This window comes from Castor canadensis, chromosome 5 (assembly GCF_047511655.1).
Source record: "Castor canadensis chromosome 5, mCasCan1.hap1v2, whole genome shotgun sequence".
Taxonomy (NCBI): domain Eukaryota; kingdom Metazoa; phylum Chordata; class Mammalia; order Rodentia; family Castoridae; genus Castor; species Castor canadensis.
The window spans coordinates 74,134,971-74,158,536 of NC_133390.1; the positions used below are offsets into that span (position 1 = coordinate 74,134,971).

A 23,566-nucleotide genomic window follows, 5' to 3' on the forward strand; every position below is an offset into this window, starting at 1 on the left:
ATTTGCAAGGCCCTGAGTTCTAACCCAAAAGTATTTTTCTTTACCTGGTTCTACTAATTCATATCTATACTACTCCTTAACTGCTTACACATAGTTCTACCTTCTAACCATGACCTTTGTGTTTTACATTATATTTTTTACTATACTTTAAACTGAAGTCTTAAGATCTTTTGGATTTAGAATAAACATACCTAACGCTTTTTAGGTTTAAGGGTAAAACACATCTATATCTTTCTCAGGAGATGGAAACACTAATAATAGACTGTTAGTCATTTTCTGTCACTGTGACAAAATGCCTGGTATAAACAACTGATAGGAAGGAAAGGTTTATTTTGACTTACAGAGGTTTCAGCCCTGAAAGAGGGTTTAGCTTGGCCCTGTCGCTTTGGCCTGTTACAGAACAGTACAGAATGGTGGAAACAAATGATAGAGGAGGTCTATTCACCTCATGGCAGCTGGGAAACAAAAAGAAAGAAGGGGTTGGGTTCCAATGTCTGATTCAGGGAATACCCCCAATCACCTAACACCTTTCACTAGGCCCCGCCTCCTAAAGGTTCCATCATTCCAAACAGCACCACAGGTTGAGGACCAAACCTTCACTATGTGTGTCTTTGAGGGCCATTTATAATCAAAACCACAGCAGACATTCCATAACAATAACCCTAAAAAGTTTATAAATTACAAAGAGCCATCACATCTTTCCTTCAGAACTACTGCTACTGTTCAAACTTTTAGGTCTCTAAAAACTCTTTTTACTTCTCCCTGACCCTTTTAGACCATACTCATGCTCCCTCACATCTAGTAACTTACATGCCAGCAAAGCACATAGAATAATCTCATATTATTCTATGAAAGTTTCTTAATGCTCTAATAAATGCCGCAAGGACATATTAGCTTTGCTACTGGGAAAGTATAGAGAAAAGGAATGTGGGAGGATGAGGACAGACTGGGGATAGGAAGTACATCTTAATATCATGAGTTTTTTAATTAATTATACTGAAACCCTTACAACATTCACAATTACCCAGTAACCATTTGAATACTTCATCAGTTAGGAATAAAACTTCTCAGACTCTCTGTTTATAATAACTGTGCCTTTGTAATCAGCTAATACCATTCAAGTAAAGATGTAGTGATAGCCCTGGAAAAGGAGGTGACTTTAAGTATCTACATTGAAGAGGAGGAAAAAATACACATACAAGCACGGGCCGCCTTCATATCTCTGCCTGCCCAGTGGGAGGCAGGGCTGGGAAATGGCACCTCCTCATAGCCAATACAGTAGGTCAAAATGGGGCAGATTACCTAATGCTGTGCAGATGGGTCCTGGCTTCCAGCCACAGCATCCACATTAATTAAGCAGGGATGAGTCAGAAAGAAAAGCTGTTGGAGATAGAACATAAAACCTCCCGATGAGCCCTGCAAAGGTTACACAAAATTTCCTGTTTCCTCAGTGGCCTGTCCTCCAGAAAAGTTTATCAAAAGAGCTGTAACAGAAAAAGGAATGAAGCTGCCTGTTCCGTCTCCAGACAAAAGTCGCTTCATCTGAGAAAGGGAAGGGGCGGGGGGAAGGGAGGAGAAATGACCCAAACATTGTATGCACATATGAATGAAAGAAAAAAAAAACAGTCGCCTGATCTTAGTCACTGAAATCCTTTCAGCAGATTCTAAATATGATCATGAATGCCCACCTCCTTCCCACCAGCACCCAGCCTAAGTGCATTAGTGTTTCTAAAGTGCTCCAGATGCAGGATGTTGTATTTGTGTCTGTTGTTTTTACTCAGACTCACAAAATCTGACATCCTTTCTGTTGACTCACCTTTCAGTACACACTGCTGACCTTGTTATTCAATGTTCCAATAGATGCCTGCTTGGATACCTTAACTCACTAGAGAAATGGAAACCATGTGCATTTGAAAGGATGGGGTAGCAGTGAGGAGGTATTAAGGACGGCCTAGCCAAGTGTTTTTCCAATATGAATGTCCGGAAGGACACAAAATCTGGGTTCTGGCATGCAAGTGATATATCTTAGAGATGAAAGCCTCCTAAAGTAGTTTTAGGAACTCCCACCCAATACCCTCTATTCTACTTTCTTACTGCTAGTAAATCTAGGAAGCCCCATCCAGGACAAAAAGAGGAGGTGGACTCTGTAACTATGTAACAACCTAAATAGTAGCAAGTTGCAATCACATATCCACTTCCAAATTTCCAAAATTGAATTCAAATTTGACTGATTACTACAGGGAACTAATTGCAAAACAGGAGATGAATTTTTCCTTTGCTTCATTCTGTTTGTGCTTCTCTCATCTCTGGGCCTACATTATCTTCCTCAGTAATTTTCAGCTAGCATACCAATGTCCAGTTCCAAAGTTGAGTGAGCAAGAGTATTTCATACATGGATCTCCACCTGCTTCTACCTTGGTGGTGCTTGATGAGGTGATGCTGTAAGAGGCAAGCTCTGCAAATTCTGAGGGGTGCATCTAGTACTCCTGGCATTCATTGATCATGTCACTTGCTGTACAGCCAGGTCTTTCAGCAGCTAACATTGTAAGCATCACCCATTGTGGAAAGTTGTTTGAAGCCTGAGGAAGGATACAGTGAACCCAAAGTGGTGAAGAAGCAGTGATTTCAATCAGCAGATTGCCCAGATTAGGGGTAGGGCAGTTGTCAGCAAACTACAGCTGGCAGGCCAAAGTTGGCCCCACTGCCTGTTTTTATAGCTAAAGTTTTAACAGAGTACAGCCATGCTCATTCGTTGATGTATTATTCATGACTGATTTTGTGCTACAGTAGCAGAGTTGAGTAATTACAACAGAGACTGTATGATCTATAAAGTCTAAAATATTTACTAATCTGACCCTTTATGGAAGAAGTTTGCCAACTCCCGACCTAGATGAAGAAAGGACCAGTTTTGACAATGATTTGGAGACAATATTTACCTAGATCTGTGCAATCTAAGGTGGGAGACAGTGCTAGGAATAGGATTATTTCAGAAATTCAACCATAACTTTCTAATACGAGATTACTGCAATTTAGGTAACTAGCACATATATAATCTATGTCACTCTATACAGTAAGTAAAAAGAACTTCTAAATGTAAAGGTGAATTTCACATAACCTGCTCTGGCAGATTAGTTTCTTCTTAGGTTTTTTCTGTGGTACCAGGGGTTGAACCCAGGACCTCACACGTACCAGGCAAGCACTCTACCACTTGAGTCACATCCCCAGCCCTCAGATTAGTTTTAAACTAGAGCTCAAATGTTACTCCCAATATTTGAGGCCTGAAAATTGCCACATCTAAGATCTTAACTTTGAACTTCATCTCTTCCCCTCTAATTTTTTCAGAACAACCCTTATTCAACACTGACTAGACTTTTACTCTGTCAGACCCTGGGTTACCCACTAAAGCAAAAAAAGCTTACACTTGGGCCTAGTCACACAGGAGGCTATTTCAAGAAAGAGATTATCCTAAAAACCACAAGGGATATTTGTACTAGTTCTTGCAGTTGAACAGGTTTTTAGGGAAGGGAGCAGTGCTGGGACTCAAACCCAGGGCCTCAGACATGCAAGGCAAATGCTTTACCACGGAGCTACACTCAGCCCCAGTTGACCAATTTTATTCTGCTCTATTCTACCAGAAGATGCAATGAAAAGACCCTGCTTAGATTGTGCTCTTCCTAAAAGTGGGTTATTGGAACTTATATCTCTAAGGCAGAGTCTATGATAGACATCAGGAGGTCTGTGATTTTGGACCAAAAATATTATATGCTCATTTCACTAATCGTTAAAGGAAGCACATTTCTTTCAGTTATGAATCTGAGTCACAGCAATAACAGTAAATGTAGCGGATGGGTAGATTTTGCCACCAATGGGATATTTGCTACAAGTGTCTTAATAATTGCTATACCCGTGACCACTTTAAAGTTATTAGTTATAAAACCTACTGACAGACATTAAACATTGCTTACTATGTGAATAAGCACATTTAGTGCTATATCACGCAAAACATTTTGATAACTGTATTTCAGTATAATTGGCTTCCTTTATAATTCTATGTATTTTATTTTTGCATATAAAAACATTATTCCCAAAAGAGACTTCACAAGTTTTCATCATACCACCAAAGGGGTTGGGACACACAAAAAAGATAAAGATCCCTATTCTAGGGCCAAAAAGTAAGCAAATACAATCACATCTAAGGTACATTAAAAAAAAAAAAAAAACTACCCTGTTTTCTGTTAAGGGTCATGCACGCATAATATTCTCAAGTCTACAATAAAGACCATATGCCACTATTTTTAGCAGCCCTAACTTCAAAAGTGCTTTGCAAATAGTTGTGAATGTGATATAACAGCCTTGTAGATCTACAGGTTTCCCTGGCTCATTGGCAGTCATCCTAGTGCAAACACTGAAAGCCTTAAACTAATACAACTTTTAACTTATGATTACAAGAAAGTTACCAAAAGAAAGGGAGGAGACATAAAACACTTATATACCTCTTACTAATCTGGTTTGCAAAACATAAAATACAGACAATTTAATTATTTAGGAAATCTAAAACAAGTGAAAGAAATAATGCTTCCCAAAATCACAGAGTGAATTAATGTTAACATTCCATAAAGTAACCTGGGACCTCCAAATCCAAGGTCCATGCAACTAGACCATTCTCCTTAAGGGATCACATACTCAAAGAGGAGCTCCCAAAGAAGAAAACTCCACCTATTTATGCAAGGAGAAAATTTACGGTGAGAGGGAAATAAAGCCCAGTCTTTATCAATCAAACCATTGTACTGGTTTTGAAAGAGAATGTGTGAAGCAGCCCTAGCTCAAAAAGAATCATTTCATTCCATCAACACAAAGGACCAGAGAAAAAGTAATGCAATCTCTGGGCCTAAGTGTCTCCTCTTTTATGGTCTGCTGCCTTAAAGCATATATTCATATATATATATGAATATGTATATATTCTCTTGAGGCCAGGCATGGTGTTTCATGCCTGTAATTGTAACTACTTTGGGAGACAGAGATCAAGAGGATTGTGGCAAGGTCTGCTCAGAAAAAAAGTTATTCTGATTCTAATCTCAACAAACAAGTTAGGTGTAGTGTGATCTCAGCTATTTGGGAAGCACAGGTAGGAGGATCAAGGTCTGAGGCTGACCCCAGGCAAAAGCAAGACCCTATCTGAAAAACAATTAAAAATAAAAATCTTGAGTAGTTTCTTTTAGTTACAAAAAATATAAGTCAAGATCCACTGTTCTGGAAAAAGATGTAACTGGCCATTTTTAGCTAAACACAGGCTCTTCCCAATCACTCCCAACTCATTCCCATTTAAGAATCTTTCACCTATTACAAAGTATATAAGGAGCAGGGATGATAGGTAATCAGCTCACTACTGCATGTGATAAGTAAATTGACCTTAAGCTTCTATTAGATTTTTTAAAGCACTGGGTAAGTAGCACAGTCAGTAGCACCTTCTACAAAGGGCTATGAGAGGAGGAGTATAACACTCATTTCTGAAACACATTTTATAAAATAATACTCTTACTACACTGAAAATTTCTATCCTATTCCATTTTTTAAACAATTTCAGGTGCCAACGGTAGGATGGAACCCATATACAGTTTGGATATATTAATCTAGTCCAAACTTACCATTCACTGACACAGAAACTCAGTGGTAAGTAAATTTCCCCAGCCACAAGAAGTTTGCCCATAAAATTAAACTCTGGTCCAAGTCCCAGACCAGTGTGCTTTCCACTAAAGACTTTCTCTGTCCAGCCGGCGCTGTAACATGAATGGCTCATGTCTGTAGTCCCAGCTATTCGGAAGGCGGAGATTGGGAGAAAGACAGTTAGAGGTCAGCCTGGGCAAAGTTAGCGAGACCACATCTCAATACAGAAGCCGGGGGTAGTGGTGCACACAGTAATCCCAGCTATTCGGGAGGCGTAGGAAGGTGGGCCCAGGTTAAAAAAAAAAAAAGACCTTATCAGAAAAAAAAAAAAAAAAAAGGCAGGGGGGTGTGGCTTAAGTGGTAGAGCGCCTCCCTAGCAAGCTCAAGACCCTGAATTCAAACCCCGATATAGCAAAAGAAAAAAAGAAAAGAAAAAGCTCCTTACCCATTCAGTCACTTAATCACACTCTATACTCAAACACAGCGCTACAGCGCCATCCCCAAAACTGATCCTTCTCCAAGTCAGGCCCTCAAAGTCACCGCTCCTCGGTCAGAGTGCCCTCGCAGCTGCTGCTCCATAGTCCCTTCGGTCAGCGTCCCCTCCCAGTCACTCACTATCCGCCGATCACTCTCCCTGGAGTCATGGCCCCGTGGTCGCTGTCCCCTTGCACTCACTGCGTCCTACTTCCTCACCCGCTTCGTACTTATGCTCCTGTGTCGCAGACCCTTCACAGGCAGCTACACCTGAGTCACAGTCCCTTCGCTGTCATCAGACCTCGGTCACAGTAGTCTCGCAGCTCCGGCTTCACACTCCCCTCGCTGTCACTGACCCATTCTTCAGTGTCCTCGGGTCCCAGCCCTCAGTTTGTCTTCTCAAACACAGCCGCAAGCATATGAACACCCTAGGTTCTCACCAGCAGCTCACGTTCCCCGGCCCCGGTCCCGTCGGATTTCTTCCCCGCGCCGCGTCACCGACTAGAGAAGTTGGAGAGGTTGCGGGGAGACGCCCGGGGACGCAGCTGACGGAACAGCGGGCCGGAAGTCCCGCCTACCGCCCGCCTCTTCCCAATCCGGCCACGACTGCCCCCTGAAAACTACGACCTCTGACACACTAGTTCCGCTTCCACGGGGCCCGCGGGGGTGGAGTGGCGGAGCAAATACCAGAGGCAGAAAGGCAGAATGTCCAAGGGTCAGCGTCCACCCCGGAACCAGAGTGTGTAGTAAAGACGCCTCTCCTTAGAGGGCTAGGAGGTGCACCGCCATACGTTCTCGCTGCAGCCCGTCAAAAAGCGTTACCCGGCCGGCGGGCCTTCCCACATAGGCCAGCGCCCAGGGACATTTGGGGACACCGCACCCGGCCTTCACATGCAGGTGGCCGCGCCTTCCACGGCTTTGACCACCTGATGCTGGAAGGAGAAGTCATGTCCCCCAAGCCAGCCCAGGGAAGGCCTTCTCTGCCAGGCCCTTTGTTCCCGTTGTTTGTGACCCGGGAACAGAGTCACCAGAGATGGCCCCTGAGACTCAAGAAGGGACTTAAGAACGCGGGGGGAAACGAGGAGCGGGCGCGTGGGCCAGGCTCGGGAGGGGTCGTTTTGGATTCTGTAGCTGGAAGGCAAGTAGATACACGAGGTTATGGGAGGGGATGTGAATGGATCTTTTAATGTATTACTGCATTTAATGTACTTTTACCTTTGTGTGTGTCCTCACGCTTGATTGGAAAGCAGATGAGAAGAAAGAGTGGGTAAACTTGTACAAGGAGGAAAAGAATTTAAATCGGAACCCCTCCTTTTGAGTTTCAAATGGGCATTCGAACATTGCTGACAAAGAGCCCCAAATAAGGACAGCTGGCTGAAGAAGACACCAGGCCTCTGAGAAGATTATTACAAAGATACTAGGAGCTTGGGTAGTAGCCAATATAGGAATCTCTGGCTCTCAAGGGAGTTCTAATTTAATACTCAGCCAGAAACATCTCAGCCCCTGACCCTGGACAAACCCTGGAAAAATGGATGTGTTTTTAGGAGAATAAGCTGTGTGAGCCATCGGTGAGAGACATAAAGGCAGCAATTCGAAGTACAGGGAAAAACTTTATGCACAAATAAATTTATCTCATTTTTATAATAGTCCAAAATTCCCTCAATAAGCAAATAGCGAAAATAACAATGATATAACTTACCAATAACAATGATGGAATAAATGCATCTATTAAACTATGCAAAAAAGTATAATGCAAGTAAAATGACATAAAAACTGCTTATGAGAAGTGAAAAGAACTCGAGTACAACATTGTATGTATGATTTTTTTAAACCATGAAAATAAAAATACACTGGTAGAAAATACACCAAAATATTTACAGTTCATATGTCTGAACAATTGAAATGAATTTTCCTGTATTTTTCTCTGCTTTCCAAATATAACAAGAACATACTATAACAACATCAAAACATTAAAAATATAAGGCCTACACAACAGATTCTAGTTGCCAACATGCCAATTTATCTTTATTTTATTAAGATATTTAACAATATAAAAATATCTTTTTCCAGCTTTTTCATGGTTGTATCTTAAGATTTCCAGCTTTTTCAAAGATTCAGTAGTAGAAACACCCAAATGCTGCTACAACACAGAATAAACTGTCCTAGAAAACAAGATGGAAAACACACATAAAAATCCAGCATGTTAGTACTAATGAGGGAGTAAGGGAAGCACAGCCCATTGAAATCAACACTGTCCCAGGTATTTGTCAATTTCCTTCAGCCTCCCAAATAGGCTTCATGATGGCTCTGTAAATTTTCTTCAAGAAAAGGGTTTCCAGGCTTCCAATGTATAGCTATAAAGTTGCTATAGGGTACTATTTTCCTAAGGGTAACTACAAAATTGGCTTGCTAAAATGAAGATGAAGAGTGACAGAGGCACCTGATAGGCTGGACATGATCAAAGCAAGGTATAAATGGAAATGTGGCAACCCACTAATATGTACAGTTAATTTGCATTAGTAATTATAATATGGGAGGCTGAGGCAAGAGGATGGAGAGTTCAAAGCTAGCCTGAACCACATAGTGTGACTCTTATCTCAAAAACAAAAAATTGTAAGTAAAAAAAAGTTAAGCAAAAGGGTAAGCTGGGTGCCAGTTGCTCACGCCTGTAATCCCAGCTACTTGGGAAGCTGAGATTGGGAGGATCTCAGTTTGAGGATAGCCCAGGTAAATAGTTCATGAGACCCCTATCTCCAAAATAACCAGAACAAAATGAACTGGAGACATGGCTCAAGCTGTAGAGCACCTGCTTTGCAAGCATGAAGTCCTGAGTTCAAAACTCCAGTCCCACCAAACAAGTTAAAAAGAACAATAGTTCCATGTCATAAATTCTGGATGGGGGAAATAGTCTCTGGGTGTTTCCTCCTAATTGAGGAAATTAATTTGTCCATCTTTTAGTAGCACTGAAGTTCGAACTCGGGGCTAGGCATTGCTCTACCTCTTGAGCCAATCTAACAGCCCTTTTGTTTTTGTATTTATTTTGTTGTTATTATTATTTATCTTTTATTCCTATGTGCATACATTTCTCCCCCCGTCCCCCCACCTCCTCCCTCTCCCCCGCAGCACCCTTGCTTCCAGGCAGAACCTCTTTTGCCCTCTTCTCCAATTTTGTTGAAGAGAAGACATAAGCAATAATAAGAAAGATATATCTGGTGGAGTGGCTCAAGTGGTAGAGTGCCTACCTAAAAGCATGAGGCCCTGAGTTCAAACCCCAGTACCACCAAAAAAAAAAAAAAAGATGCCAAAGAAACAGCGTTTTTGCTAGTTTGAGATAAGGATAGCTGTACAGAGAGATTCCTAGCATTGCTTCCATGCACATGTGTATTACAACCGGAACTGATTCATCTCTACCAGACCTCTTCAGTACTTCCCGATCACCTTCCCACAGTGGCCTCTGTCAGTTTAAGATTACTATATTAGCTCTTCTACAGTGGGCACATCAAATGCTTTCAAGTTTTGGGTTTCCTAACCTTTCCCTATTCCTCCTGTATGTGTTCTCCTCTTAGCATGTGACCCATGTCCAATAATATTACTGCATTTGTTTTAGGTCCAAAGTCCACATATGAGGGAGAACATATGATTTTTGCCCTTCTGAGCCTAGCTAACTTCACTTAAGATGATGTTCTCCAGTTCCATCCCTTTAGTTGCGAATGACAAAATTTCATTCTTCTTCATGGCTGAGTAAAATTCATTGTGTATAAATACCACATTTTCTTAATCCAGTTGTCAGTAGGGGGGCATCTTGGCTGTTTCCATAACTTGGCTATTGTGAATAGTGCTGCAATAAACATGGGTGTGCAGTTGCCTCTGGAGTAACCTGTGTCACATTCTTTTGGGTATATCCCCAAGAGTGGGATTGCTGGATCATATGGGAGATCTATGTTTAGTTTTTTAAGGAGCCTCCATATTGTTTTCCACAGTGGTTGCATTCCCATCAGCAGTGTATGAGGGTTCCTTTTTCCCCAAATCCTTGCCGATATTTGTTGCTGGTGGTATTTTTGATGTTAGCTATTCTAACGGGTGAGGTGGAATCTTAATGTGGTTTTGATTTGCATTTCCTTTATGGCCAGAGATGGTGAGCATATTTTCATGTGTTTTTTGGCCATTTGGATTTCTTCTTTTAAAAAAGGTCTGTTTAGTTCAGTTGCCTATTTCTTCATTGGTTCATTGATTTTGGGGAAGTTTAGTTTTTTGAGCTCCCTGTATATTCTGGTTATCAGTCCTTTGTCTGATGTATAGCTAGCAAATATTTTCTCCCACTCTGTGGGTGTTCTCTTCAGTTTAGAGACCATTTCTTTTGTTGTGCAGAAGCTTTTTAGTTTTATGAAGTCCCATTTGTCTATGTTTTCTCTTAGTTGCTGGGCTGCTGGGGTTCTATTGAGAAAGTTCTTACCTATACCTACTAATTCCAGAGTATTTCCTACTCTTTCCTGTACCAACTTCAGAGTTTCAGGTCTGATATTGAGGTCCTTGATCCATTTTGAGTTGATACTAGTACAGGGTGAAAAACATGGATCTAGTTTCAGTTTTCTGCAGGCAGATAATCACTTTTCCCAGCAACATTTGTTGAAGAGGCTATTTTCCATTGTATGTTTTTGGCGCCTTTGCCAAAAATAAGGTGGGTATAGTTGTGTGGATTCATATCCAGGTCCTCTATTCTGTTCCACTGGTCTTCATATCTGTTTTTGTGCCAATACCATGCTGTTTTTTATTGCTATTGCTTTGTAATATGGTTTGAAGTCGGGTATATTGTGATACCTCCAGCATTGCTCTTACTGCCTTGGCTATTTGGGGTCTCTTGTGTTTCCAACTGAACTTTAGGGTAGATTTTTCAATCTCTGTGATGAATGTCATTGGGATTTTTATGGGAATTGCATTAAACATGTAGATTGCTTTTAGTAGTATAACCACTTTTACTATGTTGATTCTACCAATCCATGAGCACAGAAGATCTTTCCATCTTCTGTAGTCTTCCTGAATCTCTTTCTTCAGAAGTTTGTAGTTCTCCTTGTAGAGGTCGTTCACATCCTTTGTTAAGTTTACTCCTAGGTATTTAATTTTTTTTTGAGACTAATGTAAATGGAATTGTTTTCATGTATTCTTTCTCAATTGGTTGATACACAGAAAAGCTAATGATTTTTGTAAGTTGATTTTGTATCCTGCCACACTGCTGAAGCTGTTTATGGTGTCTAGGAGTTTTTGAGTAGAGTTATGCCATCTGTATACACACAAGTCTCCTTGTCATAAAAGCACACTGGGTTTCTGCTTTACTAACACAAAAACTAACAGTAACATTACCTCATCCAGAGGAGGTCTAAGATGAATGTCTGAATGTAAAGTGACCTCCTTCTTCTTTTCTTTTTTTTTTAAATTTTCTTTTTTCTATATTTTTTCTTTTTGTGAACTTCCATCTTTAAAAAAGTATTAAGTAGTTTGATCTAGAAAGGAAAAAAAGGTTTCTAAAGAGACTTACATTCATGAAAACATCGTGAATGTAGTTGTCAGTATCAGCATCCCAGAAACATCGAGCAGCCATGCTAAAAAAGTCAAAGAACAAAGAATTTTCAACAAAATTACAAGCAGCTGAACTACATGTACCTGCTACAAGTAAAAGTTTTCCTTCATAGAATCTTATAGAACAGTGCTTCCGAACTTTTTCCCGGGTTGGCAAACAGAGAAAATCACATTTGCACAGCAGAGTATGCTGGGTAACCTGGAGGGACAGAAGCATTAGGTAAGGCCGCTTGTAGCTACAGGTGACTAACCTAGGGGTTCTAGCAGCCTCAAGCCCCAACTAGCTGCCTGACAACTACAGGGATCAGTATCTTGAAGCCTTTGGCACTCTGGGTGGAGCTCAGGGATAGATGACTTACTGAGGCACTTGGTGTGACTTTCAATGGGTTCAATTCCTGTGTAATAACGAAGAAAGGTCTGCAGGAAACCATATGATCATTTTCTATAGTCCCAGAAAAGAAAGGGACAAAAGGAAGTAGAATTGAATCTTTTAACTAAATCTAGTATTATCTCTATAAGATCTGTGTGCCTCCTACATGCTCAAATTGCATTTTGCCCTCCCCAGTTACATTAGTCAAAATAAAAGCAATTTAAAAATGGGAACAAATACCCAGGAGGACTAGATTAGTAAATGAAATTATGGTATTTTTCAGGCAATGAAACTCTATGTAGCCATTAAAAAGAGGTTTTAAAACAACCAAAAAAACCCTCAAAATCATGAAAAGATGTTCAAAATCTAATGTTAAGTGAAAAAAAAGCAATTGTAGATGTCATATATTTTTTAAATGTATGCAACTCCCAATTAAGTGAAGGAAAAAACACTATAAAAGCTCATTTAGAAATTATTAGGATAAAAAGATTATAAGGCCTATCTAGTGTAAGCTTCCTAGTTTTACAGTATTTGAAACTTATAGAAGTACTACAAACTTCTAAACTACAAATATTTAGAAGATTTAAGAAGAGAAAAAAATCAAAGAAGAATTTAGAAGAAAGTAGTACCTAAACTAATAGATACCAAGAGAATGCATCAATATAAAAACTTATTTAACAAACATTTGTTGAGTTCTATTACAACAAAGTGCTAGGTATAAATGATAACAAAAATGCATAAAACAATCCTTGCCTTTAAATCTGAGGTCTCTTTACACCATTTCCCAGTAAAAGGAACTCTAGGGCTCCTTGCCAAAATGGCACTCCAAGCCTAGGGCTGGAAATGTTTTAGATAAACCTGCATCACATGAGTCAGAAAAAATCTGGTCCATACCAGGAAGAGTACCATATTTACATACATGCCCACATGCACGCGCGCACACACACACACACACACACACAAAAGTTATGTCAAAAGGACTGAAAAGATGTGCAATAGAAGAATTTGTAGCAGGCTAATACATTTCACTGAGATCAGTTAGGAAATCTGGACAGAAAGTCAGAAAGCTATTAAAGCAAACAGACCTAAAGGGGCAAAATTCCATTAAGAAGTGAATCTGCTATTCCACAGATTTTTTTCTCAATGTCTTTGCCAATTCTGGACACAGGGCAAGAGGCTAAGAATCTTGGCTTTGCCTGTGTAGAAGACCAATTACTGAGAAAACAAAACAAAATCCGAGCAAGACTATTGGTAGTCTCACAGGGGCGGAGATAAAATGGGGATCTGGAAGGACCAATATCCCTTATAAAACAGGACTGAGTAGAACTGAACCTGTCACATGGCAGGTTTTCTCTTCTGATGTGATGAATTCTGAAATTGGATAAGCAGAAACCTAAAAGGCTATGTATGGTTGTGTGGTAGACAAAATAATGGGCCCACAATACATCTATGTTCTAGCCCCAGAACCTGTCAGTGTGTTATGTAACATGGCAAAAAAATGTATTTTAGAGCTGTACATAGTGATGCATGCCTGTAATCCCAGCACACAGGAGGTTGAGGCAGGAAGATCAAGAGTTCAAGGCCAACCTGGGCTACATGGCAATACCCTATCTCACAAAGTCAAAAATAATAATTAAAAGTTAAGGATTTTAATATGGAGAGATTGTCTTGGATTATCCAGGTAGGTCCAGTGCAGTCCTCAGAGTTATAAAAGATAGAGGGGGCTGGGAGTGTAGCTCAGTGGTAGAGTGCTTGCCTAGCATGACTGAGGCCCTGGGTTCAATCCAATACTGAAAAGAAAAAAAAAAAGCAGGGGGGAGTCAGGGACAGGTTTGGAGATGCTATGAAGCTGGCTCTGAAGATGGAGGAAGATCTTATGAGCTGGATAATACAGGTGAATTCTAGATGAAACAGGCAAAGGAGTAGATTCTCCTTAGAGCCTCCAAAAGGAATGGAACCTTGCTGACACCTTGGTTTTATCTCAGTGAAATCCATTTTGGATTTCTGACCTCAGAACTGTAAAATACTGTATGTGTGCTACTTTAAGCACTGGGTTTGTGACAATGATACATAGCAATAGGAACGAGTACAGCAAAGGGAAAGCCTATGAAATGAAGAGCAAAGCCTCATGAGGAGACAGGACTAAAAGTACTTGCTGGGGATGGGGTTCCAAAGAACACTGCAGGTTCCTGGTTGAAAGGCCTGGAGAGCTGCAAACATGAAAGAAGGGAGACATCCACACTTGGTCGCACATGCCTGTCATCCCAGCACTCGGGAAGCTAAGGCAGGAGGATCACAAATTCAAGGCCACCCTGGGCTACCTTTTCTCAAAAAAAAAAAAAAATCCCAAACAACAACAAAATTATTCTAAAAGTTTATAAAAATAAAAAAGATAATGGCTCAGAGAATTTTCCCAAATGGATTTAAAACACCCACCCACAGATTCGAGAGGCTCTGGGAAACCCAGGAAGAACTACAAAGAAAACCAGTTAGAGAAAAAGACAAAAGAGACACACATTTTAAAGTGGCTACAGAAAAAGATACACCACTCTCAAAAGAATAACAACTAGACTTACAGTTGAACTTGCAACAGAAAGGAGGGAAACAGAAGGCAACGCAATCACTTTGTGAACACATTTGTGGTGAAAACACAAAAACCCCTCCTCCCCTTTCCTTCTCTCTTTCCCCTACAGAATGTGAATGCAGTACTGAGCCATGTTCAACTATGTAGACAAATTCAGCAGAGCAACAAGACAGAACAGTTTCTATCTTGAAGACCAGTGAAGCACTATACCAGGCTGGAACTCTCACCTGATATGTTTTGAGAAGAAAAATAAAGCCCCTGTTTTGTTTTTAAAAAAAAAAAATAATAAGTTAAAAAAAATCATAAGTTAATTTGAAGAAGCTACCAATAGGACAATTTAAGTATCAGTGAAGATAGTAATTATACTCATTCTTTTTTTTTTTTTTTTTTGGTGATACTGGACCTCGAACTTAGGGCCTCACACTAGGCAAGCACTGTGCCACTTAGTAGAGTCTGTTACAGTGGATTTAAAACACTAGTATATTTAAAACCATGAGTTCATAAATGAGAAAAAACACATTAAAGGATGCTAGAGAACAAATTCACTATTCTAAAATTGTAAATTTGTCCCAAAGCCAATCATTTATTTTCATTTCCTGTACAAACTTTACCTTACCGAAATGAAACAAGTGAAAGAAAAATAAAGTCATTCTTTTTTTTTTTTTTTTTTTTTTTTTGGTGGCACTTGCTAGGCAGGTGTTCCCACTTGAGCCACTCCACCAGCCCTTTTTTGTGTATGTCTTGGGTATTTTTTGAGATAGGGTATCGATTTTTGGTCTGGGCTGGCCTCAATCCAGTATCCTCCTGATCTCTGCCTCCTGAGTAAGTAGGATTACAGGTGTGAGCCACCAGGACTTGGCCACAGCTGCATTTTGTTAAGCTGTTCTTTCTTCACACTCATGCAAAAACACAATCTTCCTGAATTATCAAGAGGATGAATACCTCATAAGAACACACAGATGAGCGCTGGTGGAATGGCTCAAGTGGTAGAGTGCCTGCCTAGCAAGTGTGAGGCACTGAATTCAAGCCCCAGTACAGCAAAAAATTAAAAGAATAAGATAAAATGAAATATCATCTAGTATTTGTAACAAATATACAAGATTGAATTTGGAAGAAAATATAAACTTTTTTAAAAAAGAAAACAGACAAATAAAAACAAGAAGGAAAAAAGAACTACTCACAATACTCCTTCACCTCTTTGCTCTCCAATCAGTACTTGTACCACTATTTTATACCGATCAAACCCCATTTCTAGGAAGAAAAAAAATAAAGTTATCTATAAGCAAATATGTAGTAAAATTACTTTGATGGCAGATTGTCCCAGAATTCAGTCCACAGATGCTTAATGAGTCTGATGGGAAGCTTGGGAGCCTGGGAGATCTGAGAATAGACCCTGACTGTACTTGACCAAGAGTAAAATATCAGAGAACATGTTTAACTTTCCCATTCAAGATTCCCTCCTCTGTTAAATGACAATATTGTGACATACCTGCCTGGCTTGTCATAAGGTTAGGTGAAATAAGGTATCAGAATACATAAAAGCATCTACAGTAGTACTGCCACATAACGGTCTTTTCTTTTTCCCCTACTCTAAGGCGGGTGCTAACACAGGCCTTCAAATAAATACAGGAATAAAGACACTCTTTCCTTAGAGAATCATACTAGTAAAGAACTCAATGGCAGACAGAAAAAACCTACAGAAGTGAATATGCTAATAATTTGAGGAGTGGTATGTGTAAGGTGTATCAGAAGCACAGAGCTGAGCAATGGGAGAAGATGACCAGAAGACTGCATAGAGAACACATTAGATAAATGAGCTGAGTCTTAAAGGACAGGTAAGAATTTACAAGGTCACCGAAGTCTCTCCATTCTATGGAGAGGGAATAGCATATGCACAGGCATGAGCATGGAATCTTCAGAAAATTGTAAGATGTTCACTAAGGTAGAAAAGAAATGACAATGATGCTATCATCTGGGATACACTGGGGTGACCCACAACTCAACTACTGCCTCAACTGTACTGCTGAAGCAATGAAACCCTGAGAATTCACACTAATGTCCAATCTGGAGAGAAGAAAAATGATTGAACATCTTTATCTTCCCACTTTTCTGACCAGGGGATAATAGACAAAACAAAAATGAAAATAACAAAAGTAAGCTGGGACTGGTGGGACACGCCTATAATCTCAGAACTCAGGAGGCAGAGGCAGGAGGATCTTGAGTTGGAGGCCAGCCTGGGCTACATTGTATGAGCCCACTCAAAAAAAAAAAAAAAAGTGAACTGGGCAAACAGGGCCAATTCTGTCTGATGAAAGGAAAAGCTGCCAGATTATCTAATAAATTGGGCAATGTGGAGACTACAGCACCCTCCATGTGCAGCAGGAACCCTAATTCAAGACATTTAACAAAATCTCACAAGATAGACAGAGCCCAAGTTTTGTTTTGTTTTTCCTTGTACTGGGGCTTTAACTCAGGGCCTCTCATTTGCTAGGCTGGTGCTCTATCACTTGAGCACTGTTTTGTGATGGGTATTTTTGAGATAGGGTCTCAAGAACTATTTGCCCTCGCTGGTCTTGAATCACGATCCTCCTAATCTCAGCCTGCTGAGTAGCTAGGATTACAGGCGTGAGCTACCAGCTCTCCAAGTTATTTTTTAAAACACTGCAGGGCTGGTGGTATGGCTCAAGTGGAGAATGACTACTAGTAAACATAAGGCCCTGAGTTCAAACCTCAGTACCACCAAAAAAACCAACCAAACAAAAAAACCACTGCACACTGAGCTGAACTTTCTCCCTTCTCTAATGAATCCCTAATGCTAGAGAAATATAGCTAGAATATTTAACACCCAGCCTATAAATCACAGTTCTGAGGGAAAAATAAAATATTCTCAAATGAGGGGGAGAAGAACTTAAAAAATTACCTATATCATATTAGAGCAATTATGACTTGCAGACAGAGCAAAATCCAAAGAAGCTGACTGGAACTATGCAAAGATGTAGGAGCAAAAACAAACAAAATAACATTCTGTGCAAGGCATACACTATGTAAAAAGACAAAACAATAAACCTAGTAAATATAAATCATGCAACAAAGAGAATTCCTCACAACTGATTCACAGTATAAAACCATGTAAGCTCATAAAGTCAATCAAAAAGAACTTAATTAAGTGTAGCTCATGTCTATAATCCTAGCTACTTAGGATTAGCTACTGAGATCAGGAGGATTGCAATTCAATGCTAGCCCATGCAAATAGTTTGCAAGTCTCCATCTCCAAAATAACCAGAGCAAAATGGACTGGAGGTGTGGCTCAATCCATTGAGTGCCTGCTTTGTAATCATGAAGCTGAGCTCAAACCCCACTCCCACCAAAAAAAAAAGAAAAAGAAAAAAACTCAATGAGATCATCTTTTCCTTGATATGGAAAAAATGAGCCAGGTGCCAGTGATCCTAGCTACTCAGGAGGCAGAGATCAGGAGGATCATGGTTTGAAGCCAGCCCAAGTAAATAGTTCCATGAGACCTTATCTTGAAAAACCTGTCACAAAAATAGGGCTGGTGGAATGGTTCAAGGTGTAGGCCCTGAGCTCAAGCCCCAGGACCACACACACAAAAAAAATGAGATGTGCAGACTGAAATATAAAAATGCTCATTACCAACCAGGCATAAAGGTTAAGCATAGGACTCTGTGCTGGGGTTGAACCCACGGCCTTGTCCATGCTAGGCAAGTGCTCTCCCACCGAGCTACTGAGCTATATCTCCCAGTTTAAGGGTTCTTTAAATTGGCCTCAGATTTCTCCAGAGATAATTAACTGCTAGAAGATATTAAGGCAAAGTCTACAAGACTCAAGAAAATAAATTATTATCTCAAAAATATTACACTCATCCAAAGTATATCCCAAGTCTAAAGTCAAAACGCAGATATTTTCAGGCTGGTGTAATGGCTCAAGTGGTAGAGTGCTTGCCTAGCAAGAGTGAGGCCCTGAGTTCAAACCCCAGTACTGCCAAAAAAAGAAAAGCAAAGCAAATACTTTCAAGCATGAAGGAACCCAGGAACAGCATTTATGAGGCCTTGCTGAAAAAAAAAACTTATATTAGGTAAAATCTGAACCAAAGTAAAGAGCTCAGCAATGGAGGTAGGATAAAAGAACTAAATAGTGAGCAATCATTCTATTTAAATACAGAATGACATCAAGCATGGTGGCTCACTTCTGTAATTCCAGCTACTGGAGAGGAAGAGACAGGGAGAATCACAGTCTGAGGCCAGCCTAGGTAAAAAGTTATCAAGCCCCCATCTCGATCAATAGGTCAGGTATGGTGCTGTGTGCCTGTGATCCCTGCTATGTGGGAAGCATAGAAAGGAGGAGCGGGCTCATGGTCAGAGGACAGCCCCAGGCAAAAACATCAGGCCCATATCCAAATAATAACTAAAAGCAAAAAAGAGCTGTAGGGGTATGGCTCAAGTGGTAGAGCACCTGCATGACAAGTTCAAGGTCCTGAGTTCAAACCCTCGTACTGCCCAAAAAATATGTGTATGTGTATATATATATATATGTATATTTCAATAGTTCACGCATATATATACACATGTACATATATATGTATATGCGTGAATATATATCTTCCATATATATATATTATATATAATATATATATATATATATATATATATATATATCACTATGTAGCCCAGGCTGGCCTTGAACTTAAGATCCTCCTACGGCTGCCTCCTGAGTGTGGGACTACAGGCACACCCCAGCCCTTCCTGTCTTCTCTGGCCCAAACAACTGGTTATCTTCTCTGTAGCAAGCACTACGATGACTGACTGACTACGCAAATACCTGATAGAATTGCAGAGGGTAAGCTAACTGAACGACTTCTGAGTATTAGCCCCTGGTCAGATGGAAAACTGTTTCCAGTATTATTTATAGTTGCACCTGACTGCAGTTCTGTGAGATGCTGGAGCATTCATACACCTCATCTGCCTTGGCAAGCTACCTTCGTGGTATGGCCATGAAGATATAACACTAGTAGTTAAAAGCACGTTTTTGTAATGAGTTTAATCCCCTAAAAGGAATGCCATTAAATCTCATTAGCTGAGACATCTACTTATTCTAATACCTCAGTGTTCATTCCTATTACCTGTATATCTTCTTAAAAGATAGAACTGTTTTTAATGCCTTCTAGTTTTCCATTGAGTGTACACTATTGAGTAAGTGTAAGAGTTTTATGTTAGCATGGAAGTCTTGCAATACTAAAGATACTTTGAATAGCAGTCATGATGGCAATTTCTATATAAAAGAGCCTTAAATTGAACATGGTTTTGAGCTCAAACTCCTCACCCTCACAAAAATGGCCATATTGAAATAAAAAGGTTGGCATATTACAAAGAAATGAAAAAGAACAAGGCCAGGGATATAGCTTAGTAGCAGTCCAGCATGTGCAAGGCCTTGGGTTCAGTTCTCAGCACCACACACACAAAAAGGGAAGAGACAGAAATAAAGAACTTTTTAGATGGTATAATATTAAGAATAATAGCATAATAACGTTTGTGTCAACACTGCTAACAGGAGAGAGACAAAGAGGAGAAGATAAGAAAAGCACAAAATACACCATGCAGGTATAGAGTTTGGCAGGCATGGAGGCTAAGGAAGAAAACTAGCTAAGGATTCAGCTGGAGAGATGGACTGAGAATAGCCTAGGAGAGTACTGAAGGCCAGGGTTAGGAACTAATGGGATGGTGAAAAACCCCTGTGGATTTTTTTTTTTTTTTTTTTTTGGTAGTACAGGGATTGAACCCATAGTTCTTGCTAGACTAGCACTGTAGCAAGTGAACTACACCCCCAGCCCTTTTGTTTACATTATTTTTTGAGATAGACTCTTGCTATCTTTGCCCAAGCTGGCCTCAAACTCACGATACTCCTCCAGAGTAACTGGGATCACAGGCATGCACCACCATAACTAGCTTACTTCTAGGATCTTTCAGAATACTCAGATTTCTTTGACAGGGGTTCCCTACAGTGTTTCATTTCACATCTTTATCTTTCCCAACATCTGCAAAAACCTACATAAATAAAAGTAATCAAATAATTATAGAAAACTGAAGAGAAATTTCTCTTTAACAGAATTCAGGTTTTGTCCCTAGTTTAAAGATGGGCTAGGAGACAAATGTTTAAAACTGAGTGTTGAAGAGTAAGAATTTGAAGGGTAAGTGTTTGTAGAGTAAGTCATCCCCAGTTATTACTGTGTTACCTTTTAGTTTGTCTTTGATGTTTTCTGATAAGTGTTTTGTGAGCTGAGGCATCTCTTCTGGGGAGTACTCAGTACCTGCCAGTTCTTCCTTGAGCACAGCATGGATGCAGTCTTTAACCACGGAGGGTCTGAACCTAGTTGAAACAATTTGAGAACATATAATTAGTCACTCCAAAACCCCACCTTTTACCTCAACTCTCCCCAGGTTTTTGTCTTTAGAACACTTAAGTTCTTCTATTTTGTACTTTTTTTCATTATGAAAGTAAAATAAACAAGAAAACGCATTCCTATCCACAGCCTGGACTGCTCCTAATCCTCAGGCCAACACATATCCCATCTGGACGTCTATTACAACTCAAACTTAAGCTATTCCATATTGAGCTTCTGATATTCTCCTCTCCCCTAACCAGGTCCTCATGGAGTCTTCTCCATTGTATCAGTGATAACTCAATTCTTACTATTGATCCAGCCAAAAACCTTGGTATCCCATCACTTCCTATTTCCCTTCCTGGCACTTGTGACCATCTGATACAGACTGTGCTTCACCTATCTCCTTCTCATTTGCTGTCCTTCAGCCCTGCTAAACACAAGCTCCATTACTGTGATTAGTGTGTTGTGGGAGGGGGGCACTGAGGACTAAACGCAGCACCTTGCACACGCAAGGCAAGTGCTCTACCACTTGAACTAAGCACCAAGTCTTGACTGAGATCTTTCCACATATGCCTCCGAGTAGCTGGAATTATAGAGGTGAACCACTACATCCAGCTTGTTTGTTCAGATGGGTGGGGGAGGGGAGGATTTGCCCACACTGGCCTCAAGTGAACTACGAGCCTCCTCTGGATGATCTCTGTCTAACAAATTAAAATGTTTCAAATTTTGCGCTTATGATGCAGTTTACTATTTGGTAATAGTAGTGTCCCCTCATTACTTTTTAACAGTATTTTCTTTGCTCTCTTGCCTGCTCATTCTTACAGATGAACTTTAGAATCATCAAATTTCCAAGACGTGAGGCTGAGGATACAGCTAAGTGTGCCTGCTTACTACGCCCCAGGCCTTGAGTTCAATTCCCAGCACCAAAAAAGAAAAGAAAATTTAAATCCAACATTTGGTCTGTTGGGAATGCAGTCTAACATACCATATCTGGCTCTTCCTTTATGCTTTTTCAATTCTCCATAAACTGTTAAGGTTTTCTTAAAAAAAAAAATCACACATGAACTCATATCATTAAACCTAGAGGATAAAAGAGTGTTGTTAATCTCGTTCTGTGCTGTTTTTACAGCACACAGCTGAATGACATCCCATGCATTTGCCAAGACAACTGAATGTCTGCTTTTGTGGAGTTTGTTGTTTGTTGTTTTGGTGGCACTGGGGTTTGAATTCCGGGCTGGAGCTGCTAGGCAGGCGCTCTATCACCTCCAGTCTTGAACATAACGTTGTTCTATGTCCACTTTACCATGGGAAAACTGCTGCATGAAACTGTCATCCTGGGTTCCGCAACTATACCCGCCAGGTGTCAGGTTCAACAACCTGCTTCCCAGCCACAGAGGAGAGGCTTTGGAATTTTTTCCCAATGTTTTTCTCTTGTGAAGATGAAGTTACGGACGCATCCTAAAGACCTAGGTGAGTGCCCTCTTCAAGCAAGATATTCGGATACTACGTGGGAAGAACTCTGCATACATATAGGTCCGGAGCCAGAAGCACAGGCAATCTGGCACAGGTGTGCACACGGTAACCCTCAAAACACCGCTGGTTTTCTGCCCGTCTCTATCCTATCCACTTCGTTCCCGCTGTGCGCACGTCCAGGGTGTCCTAGAGGTCAATCCTTCCCGCTGCGCCAGCCTAAGGACGCGCCACAACCTAACTCTCTGCAACCGCGGACCCACTCCTCTACTGCCCCCTGCAGGGGAAAAGTCGGAACAGCGGCGTCCCTCCCGCCGGCAGCCAGGCCCGCCCCTCCCCTCCGCCGGCCCCGCCCTCTTCCCACCCGGCCACGCCCTCGTCCCGACCCCGCCTTCTCCTCCCCTCCGCGCCTGCCCCGCCCGCGCCCCGCGAGTTCCAGTCGGACGCCCAGACAAGTTCTGCTAGCTGGACTCAAAACGTCTTGAGATCGCCCTGCCCGCATCGCGTCCGCTACTCGCCTTTGCTGGAAAATGGGCCTCAGAATATAAGTGTTCTCTGGCTGCCCTGAGTTCTTCTCAGCCTCAGGCGGCCCGTCACCCACAGAGAACGGGGTGCCGAGAGAGAAGGACGCGCGAGTCGCCATGGCCAGGGCTTCTAGGCCAGGTGTATCTCGTGAGGAAGGCCTGACCCGTTGCAGTTGCGGCCCGCCGCAGAGGAGCCGTTGCCAGGGCAACAGGCCCGCCCTGGACCGTCACGTGACCTGCCGCACATTTTTATAGGCTCTCGTGGCCGAGCCACTCGCCCTGCACTGCGTCTGCGCAGTCGCTGCAGGGCGGGAACGGGCAGACGGGCGAGGGCACAGGCGCTCTACGCGGGATTGGTGATCCCTGTCGGGTTTACTCATTGCTTTACCACGCCTTATCTTTTATTAACCCTGAGACGATCCTAGGAAGTACAGTCGGAATCTGAGACTCATAGACGTTAGGGAACTTGACCCCGGATACCCAGCTAGGAACCAGCAGGGCCCAAATTC

At 41.2% G+C, this 23,566-nt stretch overlaps 2 protein-coding genes across 7 annotated transcripts in view; both read right to left on the reverse strand.

The window, feature by feature from the left end:
- The window catches only part of Pcyt1a (phosphate cytidylyltransferase 1A, choline), a 50,726-nt gene extending 43,996 nt beyond the window's left edge, over positions 1 to 6,730 (reverse strand). For 2 of the 6 annotated variants that reach the window (XM_020176487.2, XM_020176483.2), the window contains exon 1: positions 6,358 to 6,572. The gene's annotated coding sequence lies outside the window, so the exon portion shown is untranslated. The other 4 variants (XM_020176485.2, XM_020176484.2, XM_074073415.1 and 1 more) reach the window with 4 other exon arrangements.
- Positions 6,731 to 8,135: 1,405 nt separating this feature from the next.
- Dynlt2b (dynein light chain Tctex-type 2B) lies at positions 8,136 to 23,286 on the reverse strand. The gene is made up of 5 exons (XM_020176479.2): positions 23,052 to 23,286; positions 20,914 to 21,047; positions 15,848 to 15,917; positions 11,672 to 11,735; positions 8,136 to 8,300 (listed from the first exon to the last, which is right to left on the reverse strand). Exons 1-5 carry the CDS (start codon positions 23,174 to 23,176, stop codon positions 8,253 to 8,255), a joined length of 441 nt encoding a protein of 146 aa, XP_020032068.2. The 5' UTR covers positions 23,177 to 23,286; the 3' UTR covers positions 8,136 to 8,252.
- Between the last annotated feature and the right edge of the window lie 280 nt (positions 23,287 to 23,566).